The sequence below is a fragment of the Vombatus ursinus genome, unplaced genomic scaffold, assembly GCF_900497805.2.
Source record: "Vombatus ursinus unplaced genomic scaffold, bare-nosed wombat genome assembly UNPS02007284.1, whole genome shotgun sequence".
Classification (NCBI taxonomy): Eukaryota; Metazoa; Chordata; class Mammalia; order Diprotodontia; family Vombatidae; genus Vombatus; species Vombatus ursinus.
In genome coordinates, this window is record NW_020947062.1 from 11,774,994 (window position 1) to 11,787,414 (window position 12,421).

At 36.1% G+C, this 12,421-nt stretch overlaps 1 protein-coding gene across 5 annotated transcripts in view; it reads left to right on the forward strand.

The window, feature by feature from the left end:
• Positions 1–12,421, forward strand: part of MARK3 (microtubule affinity regulating kinase 3) — a 124,607-nt gene that overhangs the window by 14,705 nt on the left and 97,481 nt on the right. For all 5 annotated transcript variants that reach the window (XM_027849025.1, XM_027849021.1, XM_027849023.1 and 2 more), the window contains exon 2: positions 5,646–5,837. In XM_027849025.1, the coding sequence (XP_027704826.1) occupies positions 5,646–5,837 (192 nt within the window). The remainder of the gene's footprint in view (positions 1–5,645; positions 5,838–12,421) is intronic.

Below are 12,421 nucleotides of genomic sequence, written 5' to 3' on the forward strand. Positions count from 1 at the left end.
CCTGAGTGCGTTAGGGAAAAGAAGCTGCTGATAGTCATTGGTAAGGGGTATTTCTTCATTGAGAGTTCTCTATATGAGTGAAATCACAGGTCTAGTCCCTGTTTCTCATCCCTGTCTACTTTGTGTCTAAAATACCTGAGTATTGTGAGATTATTTTGCTTTAGAAAAGGATAATGCAAAATGGCAAATAGAGAGTTGTCTGAGATAAGTAATCAGTTACTTTTGATGAGTCTAAGCCACCTGCCCCATATGAACCACCTCCTAGGATATTGAAAGAATTGGCAACTGAGATTGTTGAATCATTATCAATGATATTTGAAATATTATATATGTAAAGTGCTTTGTAAACCTTAAAGTGCTATATATGTTTTTTTTATTCCATAATTTTATTGTGGAGTCTGGAAAAGTTCTGTAATATTGTACCCCTTCAAACTGTCCTCCCCCATGTCAATTACTGTATGGATTTTTTAAAAAGGGAAGTAAATAAATTATTATAAAAAAAGAAAGGGGGATGACTAAACCATAAAAAAAAGAAAAGGGAAGAAAATGGAACCTGTAAACTAAAGTGCAGTGAGCTTGACATGCTTCTTGCAAAATTTCCAAAATGTGTCATTAAAGGTTGATGATTAGTGAATGCTTGGGAAAGGAAGTGCTGCTAACAAAGATTCAGCATACTTTCATTAAGAATCCAGACTGTTGGGGCAGGTAGGTGGCGCAGTGGATAGAGGACCTGAGTTCAAATGTGACCTCAGATACATAACACTCACTGGCTATGTGACCCTGGGCAAGTCACTTAACCCCATTGCCTAGCTGGGAAAAAAAAAAAAAGAATCCAGACTGTCCTTAAGATGTTGGAGTGCCTGTGGAAGCAGAATAGTTCAGATCTTTCACGACTACTTCAAGAAGGATGAAAAAATATCTTCACACTAAATAATGATCAAGAAATCCAAGGAGAAGCTATAATTTTTGCATTTTGCTAGCTTAGATTTGCACAAAGAGATGGCCAAAAGACTGTTGTCCTAAGGAAGAGGTCCAGAGAGAAAAGTCTAGCCTAGGAGTGCAGTTCATGGAAGCTTTCCAGTTTAGGAACTAAGGGCAAGCCAGGGAATCCTAGTACCTGAAAGTGTGGCTATCAGGGCATGGGAACCCAGATTCAAGGGCTGGTCGAGGATACCTGGACCAAGTAGCTGAGCTATGCCACTCAGACTCTGAACCTGGGCTTGAGACCTTATGGACTCAGGCGCGGAGGTAAGAATCAGGGTTCACACTGGATCAGATTGATAATATTTATATACCTTCTCCTATGTGTCAGGCACTATGCTAAGTGCTTTACAAATGTTATCTCGTTTGATCCTCACAACAACCCTGTATGGTCGGTGCTATCATTATCCCCACTTTAGAGTTGAGGACTCTGAGGCAAACAGGTGAAGTGACTTACCCAACGTCATGTAGCTGGTAAGTGCCAGAAGCTGGATTTGAACCCATGCATGACTCAAGGCCTAGGTTTCTATCTACTGCTCCATCACTTGCCTGCATACACTGACCCAGTGCAGTGTGCTGTTGCTGCTCCTGAAGTCCTTGAAGGATAGTGTTCATTAACCACACCCTTAAGAATGTAGCACAGGACCAAGTAAAACCCAACCACTTTTTCTAGGAGTTCACAGTCTGTCCTAACACAAAATTCCATTTCAAGAAGTAAGGCTGGAAAAGTGAACGAAGAGAAGGAAAAAATACTTATTGGAGTAGGAGGAAGTATTGTGAAACCAGGGACACCCAAGACACAAATGAAGAAAAAAAATAATTTCACATCATCTACCAGCAAAGTTTCAAAGAAAAGCAAATTACAGATTTGCCACAAACTCTGCTATAATTCCCAGAAGAAGTGAAGGAAGAATTGAAAAATTATGTCAGTGAATAAGCATGTATTAAGTGCCAATTTTGTACCAGTACCATGTTAAGTGCTGGGGGTACAAAGAAAAGTGAAAGGTAGTTCCTGCTGTCAGAGAGCTCTCGATTTAATGGAGGAGACAATATTCAAACTATGTACAAACAGACTCTGTACAAGATAAATATAAAATGATCAGTGGAGGGAAGGCACTAGTATTAAGGGGGATCAGAAACTTTTTTCAGAAGATGGAATTTTAGCTGGGACTTGAAGCCGGGGAAGCCATGAGATAGAGATGAGGAGGAAGAGTATTCCATGCAGTAGGGACAACCAGTGAAAATACCCAGGTCAAGACTTACTGGATTGCATAGTATGTTGCAGGGTGGGGAGGTGTAAGGTTTAAGAAGACTGGAGAGCTGAAAGGAGGCAGGTTATGAAGTCTTTGAATGCCAGGGAATTTTATATTTGATCCTGAACATGAGAAAGAGCCACTGGAGTTTATTGAGTAGGGGGATGATATGGTCATACCTGCTTTTTAGGAAGCTCACTTTGACAGCTGAGTGGAGAATGGCCTGGAGTGGGGAAAGAGTTGAGGCACAGAGACTAACAACCAGGCTATTGAAGCAGTCTGGTAGTGAGATGCAGTACCAGGAGGGAAGGGAACATATGTGAGAAATATTATGGTAAGATTGTCAGGCCTTGGCAACAGATTGGAAAAAAAGTAATAAGGGAATGAGAAGTTGAAGATGACACTGAGAAAATGGTGGTACTTTGGGTAGTAGTAGGCAAGGTAAGAGAGGAGAGTATGGTAGAAGAAGATAATGAGTTCAGTTTTGGATATGTTGAATTTAATATGTCTACAAAACATTCAGTTCAAGATGTCTAATAAGTAGTTAGGAAAATCTGGAGGATGAGAGTGGTTAGGGCTGCATATATAGATGTGAGAATCATCAGCATAGAGATGTTGATTGAATTCATGGAAGCTTATGAAATCAACAAGTGATCTCAAGTATAAAGAGAGAAGAGGCCCCGGATATATAATGGAACAATGACTGACCTCAACTCTAACCATTTTATCAGGATTAGAGAGAGGGCAGTGTCTCCTAGCACTGCCTTGTCTGTCCCTGTCATTGGCAGTTGATATGGGTGGGGATGGAAGATCCCTTCTTGACAAGGATTACTACCAGCTGTACAAAGAATTGAGTGTTAAATTTTCAGTGTGAACATTTATACCTCGGAAAACACTACAAATCAGGGCTTGATTTATTGTTTTGTTGCTTTTCTGTAGACATAAATTGATGGAAATAATGTTAAATATGCCATGTGCACGTTCTTTCTGAGAGCTCGTTGTTAAATATTTACCAGACCACTCATGGTTTACTCCTCTCCATTATAGCAGCAAATGAGGCTGTTAGTCTGGGGAGTCGGAGGGGGCAGTGCTAAGATCCTTACTAGCTTGAATTCATACTGAGTGCATGCCAGCATGGATCTGCTGAACCATGGTGGAACTGGACTGCATGATGTGTGTAAAATGCAATTTTTTTCCCCTTTAGAGTAATTGAGATTCATGCTTGTTTATTTTTTTAGGAAAAACTAAGCTGCAAATTCAAACTTTAGATGATCTTGAATCTTAAAACTAATTGTATTCTCTAAAATTGAAGAGTAAATTTTTTTACCTAAAATTGAGTGTTAAGTTATTTATGTGCCCCACTCTTAAGAAAACGTGATGGGTAAAAGGCTGAATTTACAGAATAAATGGGAATATGAAGAAACCACAAAACAACCCCTGTTCTCAAGGAACTTGTATTCTGATGGGGAGAGACAGCACACAAACAACTGTGGATAAACAATTAGAGAAAATCAATAGAGGGAATGTAGGGAGAAGATTCTAATGTTAAAGGACATATCAAGAAGGCTTCTTGTAGAAGGTAGAGTTTTAGTTGTGACTTGAAGTGAGGAAGCACAGATGAGGAGGGGGAGAATTCCAGATATGAGGAATAAATAGCCAGTGAAAATTCCCTGAATCTGGGGGGCAGCTAGGTGGCACAGTGAATAGAACACTGGCCCTGAAGTCAGGAGGACCTGAGTTCAAATCCAGCCTCAAACCAAATACTTGACACATACTAGCTGTATGACCTTGGGCGAGTCACTTAACCCCGATTGCCTCGCACAAAAAAAAAGAAAAAAAAGAAAATTCCCTGAATCTGGAGATATATATGGAGAATCTTGTGTGAAGAATAGGAAGGAGGCCAGTATCACTGAATCAGAGTATGTGGGTTAAGTATGTGAATAAGGTGTAAAAAGACTGGAAAGGTAGAAAGAGATGAAGTTATGAAGGGCTTTGAATGTTTGAGGATTTCATACAGTTTTAAGCTTAAAATTGGAAGTGATAGGGAACCAGTGGAATTTCTTGGATAAGGAGGAGAAATAACTTGGTTAGATGAGTTTGATAGCAAAGTGGAGGATGGATTGGAATCCATGGGGAATGAATTGGATTAGGCAGAGACTCTAGACCAGAGAGACCAACCAGAAAATCAGATGTGTAGCAAAGGTTAAGCAGAGACCTGAGAAATATAGGAGTAAGGAGGGTTTACTTCTGTTCAGAAGATCAGAGGAGGAAGTGCACTTGAGCTGGACTTTTAAGATGCATTTCAGTAGGTCTAAATATGATGAGAGGCGGAGAGTGTTAGTCACTATTAGATTTATTTTGGACCATGAATGAAAAATAGGTAGGGCAAGAGAGATTTTCCTCCAGAAGAGAAAAGGAACTTAAAAGTGTCTCCTACACAATTGTCCAGGAAGGTGGTGATAGAACTAAAGGAATGAGACTAGTTATGTGAGACAAAATTTGGGCCACCAACTAGTGCTGTTGATCCAGGACAACTTAGAAGAGTTTAGAAAATGATATGTATATAGCCTTGAAGGAGATGGTCAGAAGAGATAAAGTGTATAGATGCTATTTAGCCTTTGAAGTTTGTGTTTAAAAGTTAAGTGCCTATAACTTGGGGGAAAGTTAGCAACTTATGTTGTTATGTGGCTTTAATTTCTAATTTAAGTGTTTATAGATGTACCTTTTGAATGATTATAGACAGCCTAGTGTAGTGGAAATTATCAGGACTTAAATTTTAGGGAGGCTTGGCTCTTAGTTATAACTTTGTTCCTTAATAGCTTTTGGCGTTGAGCAAAATCACTGATCTCCTAAACTATAGTTTACTCATCTATGAAATGAGGATGATGCCTGTCTGCAAACCTATCCCATATAGGTTTGTTGTGAGGATCAAATATAACTATGCAGAAATGCTTTTGGAAAAGGGTTCTACAAACCTAAATCCTTGCTATTGACATTTTAAGAGAAGCATATTTGTAAATTAGTTTGCTTTTTTTTTTATGAGGCAATTGGGGTTAAGTGATTTGCCCAGAGTCACACAGCTAGTGAGTTATTACGTGTCTGAGGTTGAATTTGAACTCAGATCCTCCTGACTCCGGGGTAGTTTGCTCTTTCAAATCATTAAATTGAACTTAGATAGTTTTCTATATTTCTGTTCTTCCAAATATTCCTCCATTCTTTTTCTCTTAAACTTAAGATTAAGAGGAGGTTGATATAAGGACAAATGTCCACAAGCTGATGATACAATAAGGCTAAAATTCATTTTAATTTGTAAGTAGTAATGTTATTTCTTTAACCAGAGACTCTTAAAACTTGGCAAGTACTGTTTGTTCTTTTATTTCCTTATCCTTGTGTATGTTGTTATTACCTTAGCACACATCTCATGGAGATGGACGTCAGGAAGTTACCTCTCGAACTGGGCGCTCTGGAGCTCGCTGTAGAAACTCAGTAGCTTCTTGTGCAGATGAACAGCCTCATATTGGAAACTACAGACTTCTGAAAACAATTGGCAAGGGAAATTTTGCAAAAGTGAAACTGGCAAGACATATCCTTACAGGCAGAGAAGTAAGTACCAATTATTACATTTACTTTTGATGTGTAAAAAAAAATATAAAGCTACCTCTTGCAATGTGTATATGTATTTGTAAGTAAAAATATCTATGATTACCTGTCTGTTTAAAAATGTTAAATGAGTGTGATTCTTCAGAAGTGAATAGTTTTGTAAGATTTTGTTAATAGCCTTAAAATTGTTTTAAACTGTTTTCATTAGAATATTCAAATAAAAGACCTTTAAATATCATTGATATTTATGTTATATATTTTATATGTTACATATGAATATAATACATATTATATATTTTGTCATCTGACAATTTTTGACTTCAGTTTTGCAGATTATATCCCCAAGAAATTTAGTCAACTCTGAAAGTCTTCTTGATGTTTATTAACCTAGGAGAAAGATAGAATCATGGAAACAGAATAGTTAGGTCAGAGTTAATTCCTTACTTTTCCTTGTTTCTAAGTTCCAGGCTTCGTAGACTAATACTCCATAATTAGTTGTACAAAATAAATTTATTGAAACAATTCAACTGCTGTTTGACATTAAGGAAACTGTAAAACATGTACTTTTTTCTTTTAATCCTTTAATAAAATTCAGTTTATTGATGCCTTTTGTTTTCGAGTCATCTCAGACTCCTCTTAACCCTCTTATTGATTTTTCCACTTTATACCTTGTGACTAAGAAAAACAATTAAGTATAGACGTGTAACAGTGACCACATATGATAGATAGTGTTCTTAATACTCTGTCTTAGTAGTCTCCTGTTTCTCTTCATCAGTGGAAAATTACATTTCATTATAGTATTTGTTCTCCAGGACATTTCATTGTTTTTGGTTACTTAGCAGTGTAACTTCTTTTTAGAGATCTTTTCATTGACAATTGTTGTAGTCATTATGGATACTACTCTATTGGTTCTGATTATTTTGTTTTGCATCGGTTCATGAAAATCTTTGTGTCTCATTTATTGTTCTTATTACATGTTAACATGCCATTCGATTGATATGCCATAATTTTTTCAACCATTTCCCAATTGATGGACCACATTCTTTGTTTCTAGTTCTTGGTTACCACAAAGAATGCTGCTATGAATATTTTGAATCTATCTTTCTGTCTTTGACTTTCTGGGGCTGTATACCCTGCAGTGGGAGTAGTGGGTCAAAGGGTGTGTGTGAACTGCTTAATTACTGTTTACATAATTCCAAATTGACATCCAAATCAGTTAACAGTTCCATAGTGTATTCATGTGTCTGTTTTCCCACAACTTCTCCAACATTGACATTTCTATTTCTTCTCATTTTTGCCAATTTACATGGAGTGAGGTGAAATCTGTTATTTTGATTTGCATATCTCTTAGTATTAGTGATTTAGAGCATGTGTTCATTTGTAGTTTTCAATACTTCTTTTTAAAACAGTTCATATGTAATTCAACCAGCTAATATTTAAAGAAAAATTAAAAACAATCCCGGTCCATAAGGAGCTTGCATTCTTATGGGGCACACAGTATGTACATAGATAGGTACATAGAAGACACACACAGAGTAGATAAAAATTTGCTTAAATGAAAGAATATAGAATTGTGAAATAGCTTTTGGTGTTATCTGTGCACGTATTTTAGGTTTCATGTATTTTCTCTCTTCAACCCTTTATAATCTGGCTTCTGACCTTATTCTTCCTAAACTTTATTGATTATCTCTTAGTTGCCAGATTCAGTGGCCTTTTCTTAGCCCTCATTCTAAGCCCTCTCCTCCTTGATACTCTCTTTTCTCTAGCTTTTTGGAACACAACTTTAGTAATTATTGAGAAAGCTGCATATCATATTTGTGTCACATCCAAAAGTGGAATGGTGATGGCTAGAGGTAATGACTTTGCCACTTCTTGGAGGTCTTTATGCAAAAATTGAATGACCGTTGTTGGAAATTCTGTAAAAAGGATTCCCCATTCAGTCTACTCAGTAGTGAAACCTCTTGCACTTCTCTTGTCCCTTGGGTCAATAGGAATTAGAAATAACTAATCCAGCCTCAGACCAAACACTTGACACTTACTAGCTGTGGCACCCTGGGCAAGTTACTTAACTCCAATTGCCTTTAAAAAAAAAAGAAAGAAAGTAGAAATGAGGCCCTTATCTGAAACAATTTGTAAAAATTCTTTCCCAGTTTTCTGCTTCCCTCCTAATTTTGATTGCGTTAGCTGTCTTTGTGCAAAAACTTTTCAATTTAATGTAATCAAAATTATTCATTTTGCATTTCATAATGTTCTCTATCTCTTGCTTGGTCATACATTCTTCTGTTCTCCATAAATCTGACAGGTAAACTATTCCTTGCTCTCCCAGTTTGCTTATAGTATCAGTTTTGTTTTGTTTTGTTTTTCAGGCAATTGGGGTTAAGTGACTTGCCCAGGGTCACACAGCTCGTAAGTTGTATCAGCTTTTCTATCTAAATCATGTACCCATTTTGTCTTTATTTTGGTATATGGTGTGAGATTTTGGTCTATACCTAGTTTCTGCCATACTCTTTTCCAGTTTTCCAGCAGTTTTTGTCAAATAGTGAGTTCTTATCCCAGAAGCTGGAATCTTTGAGTCTGTCAAACAGTCGATTACTATAGTCATTGAGTATTGTGTCTTGTGTACCTAATCTATGCCATTGATCCACCACTCTATTTCTTAGCTGGTACCATATAGTTTTTATGATTGCTGCTTTATCATACAATTTAAGATCTGGCTAGGCCATCTTCCCTAGCATTTCTTTTCATTAGTTCCCTTGATATTCTGGCCATTTTGTTTTTCCAAATGAATCTTGTTACTATTTTTCTAGCTGTACAAAGTAATGTTTTGGTAGTTTAATTGGTATGACACTGAGTAAATTAGCTTAGGTAGAATTGTCATATTTTATTATATTAGCTCAGCCTACCCAGGAGCAACTGATGTTTTTCCAGTTATTTAGATAAGATTTTATTTGTGTCACATAAATTTATGATCCATCTAAACAAGCCTAATTGCTCTTCTCCGACATCTCTGTGCCTTTGCCCAGGCTAGTCATCCATGCCTGGAATTCACTCCCTCCTCATTTCTACCTTAGAATCCCTAATTTTTTTCCAAAAACTCAGCTCAAATGCTACTATATGAGTTTATTCCTGAATCCCCCTATTGTTAGTCTCTCCCTAAATAATCTTTTAAAATTTTGTGTGTAAGTATACATAAAACAAATACAAAATAACAGTGTAGATGTTGTTTCTCCTGAGACAGGGACTGTTTTGTTTTTATCATCGTATCCCAGTACCTCACACCTGGAATGCACATAGTAGACTCTTACTAAATGTTAGTGCAGAGATGAAGTAAATTACCTGGGATCACAGATGCAGTAAGTGATAGAGCCAGAATTTAAACCCAGATATTCTGACCCCAAAGTCATCAGTCTTTCCATTGTTCATGCTGCTTCTGTCTCTGAGTAATTAAAAAGCTGGTAATGGTCCCAGAGAACAGATAATGTTTCGTTTTCAGAGGAGAAGCTTGGGGCAGTGAAGGCAGACTATTAGGAAGCTAGTTGGAACAGCGTACAGAGTGTGGACTTGGAGTCAGGAAGTCTTGGGTTCAAAGCCTGCCTCAGATAATTCACTAGCTGTATATATGATTTTGGATAAATCGCTTAACTTCTGTCAGGTCCAGATGAGTTTCTTTATCTGTAAAATGGAGGTAACTATAGCACCTACCGCACAGGTTTGTTATGAGGATCAAATTAAGTAACACATAAAGTGCTGAAGAGCTTAAAAAGCAAAGCCTTACAGAGCTATATAAATGCTAGTTATCATCATCATTATTACATTCATTATCAGAAAGAGTCACTTGTATTATTTTTACTTACTATTTTCCTTTGTTCCAAGAGAAGGTTCATTCCCAGAATGAAGATAGGGTGGGATATCCAGCCACTATTGTGATTCAAAAACAAAAGACATTATTAATATAACTTTTTTTTTTAAAGCTCACTAAGTGTAGAAAGTGGCTTTGATGATTGAGGGCCTTGATTCATTCTGAGTCAGTAAAAAAAAGCAAAGCTCTTTCACTGTATTAATACTCAGTTTCAGTTGCTGATATTAAGGTGAGATGAAGACCTTTAATAGTCTTATAGTTGAATGAATGTTGAGAGCTCAACTCAGCCATTGCCTGCATTGTATAAGGTAGAGAAAACTCTGCCCATTTCCTACCTCATAGGGATCTGATGAATATAAATGAAACATAATGAAAATATTTGAGTTCTTTTGAAGAAAAGTATTACTTAATAAGAGTGATGACTTAGAAAAAAATGAAATCCTTATTGCTTCTTTATTATTCAAGCCATCATTTTCTAGTTGGACCTAGCTGTGGGGATGATATTCTAAGCATTGCTGCAGCTGAGAGTCTTCTCTCCTGAATGACTTCTGACATCCATGGCTCTTACTCTTGTTTTTAATGGTATATAAGGATAAGTATTCTTAGCTACCATGTGATTTTAAGCCCTGGATATGAGAGGAACTCAAGGCCCTGTCCACTTGTGGTCATAGAAAAACTTAACATATTTACAGTAGAGGTATATTAGCTATTGGCAGAATGATGTATCAGATAGAGTACTGTACTTGTAGTCAGAAAGACCTGAGTTTGAATTTCAGCTGGTCTTTTATTTAATCTCTCTCACACTCAATTTTCTCATCTCTAAAATGAGAATAAAGCAACTTTCTCTATAGTTTATGAGGGTCAAAAGGAGAATATGCTTGAAAAGTACTTTGTAAACCTTAAAAATGCTATGTAAGTATTAACCTATTGTTTTGGACAAAGTTTTCAGAACTGGGCAACATAATTCTTGAAGCTATTCTGCATGGCTCTTTTCTTTAGGCTTTCCTTCAGTTCTCTTCTATATGTCAAAAAAAAAAAAATAAGGTATTTCACTTCCTTCCTGTCTTCCTTCCCACCTTCTGCCTAGTTGAAAAACAAAAAAGAAAGAAAAACCAAACTCTCATAGAGATAATCATAGTCAAGCAAAATCAATTCCAACATCACTGTCTGAAAACGTATGTCTCATTCTTTACTTTGAAGCTATCGCTTTTCTGTCATGAAGTGGATTTTATCGTCAGTCCTGGAATTGTGTTTGGTCATATGATTTAGTTGTTTTACTCTGCATTAGTTCATACAAATATTCCCAGGTTTCTCCAAAACCACCCCTTTCATCATTTCATATGACAAAATAAGATTTCATTTCATTCATGTGTCTTAATAGCAATTTCCCATTTTGTGGGCACCTCATAATTTCTAGTCCTTTGCTATAGCAAATATAATGTTTTTGTATATATGGATCTTTTCTCTTTTTTATTTGCTCAATTGGAATATAGGCCTTAGTATTGATAATGGCTAGGTCAAGGGATATGTAAAGTTGTCTAGACCAATTCACAGTTCCACCAAGAGGATCATTTGCCATTTTTACTGCAGCCTTTCCAATGTCTTCAACATTTGTCATTTTGCTTTTCTATCCAAACTGCCAATCTGATTGGTGTGAGGTGGAGCCAGAGAGTTGTTTTGTTTTTTAATATACAATTTTCTTTTAACTGATGTCTTAGAGCCTTTTTTTTTTATGTGGTTGTTGATAGCTTCCTTTGCACTTGTATATTCTAGTACTTTGACCATTTATAAATAGGGATTGGGGCTTCTTATATATTTGAATCAGTACTTTACACATCTTAGTCTTGAGATCTTTATCAGAAAGACTTGGTGCAAAGACTTGTTTCTGCAGTTCCCTGTTTCCCTACTAATTTTAATTTCACTTAACTTTATTTATATAACATTTTATATAGTTAAAGTTGTTAATTTTACCTTCTTATCCTTGTTTAGTCATGAACTTTTCCATTATCCATAGTTGTGAAAGGTATAGTCTATGTTACTTTTCTAATTCAACTATGATATAGTTTTTTGTATTCCAACCCCATATCCACTTGGAGCTGTCTTCATATTTGATATGCAGTGTTGGTCAAAATCTGATTTCTGCCAAACTTCTTTCCAGTTTTGCAAGCAGTTTTTTATCAAATAGTGTTGTTCTTATCTCAGTAGTTGGGACTTTGTGTTTATTGAACAAATGCTATATGCTATTATATTTATTTGTGTCAGTATATTGTATACTTTATCTGTTTTACTGATCAACCTCTCTTTTATAATCAGTACCAAATAGTTTGATGATTACTGCTTGTCTTATAGTTTGAGATATGGTACTAAAAGACTCCCTGTTCACTTTTTTGTTATTTTCCTAGAGTTTCTTCACCTTTTGTTACTCCAGAACAATATTGTCATCTTTTTTTCTAGTTATCTAAAATAATCCTTTGCTATTTTGATTGGTTATGGTGCTGAATAAATAAACTACCTTAGGCAATATTGCCATTTTTATGCCTAATCATTAGCCAATTGATTCTCAACCAATTTAGAGTTATCTTTATTTCTATAAAGAGTGCAGTTGTAGTCATGTGACATAGTTGTGTCTTGGAAGATAGAATTCCCATTATTTATACATTCTGCAGTTATTTTGAATGGAATTTCTTTTTCTCTCTTTTCCTGCTGAGTTTTGTTGGTAATACAGAAA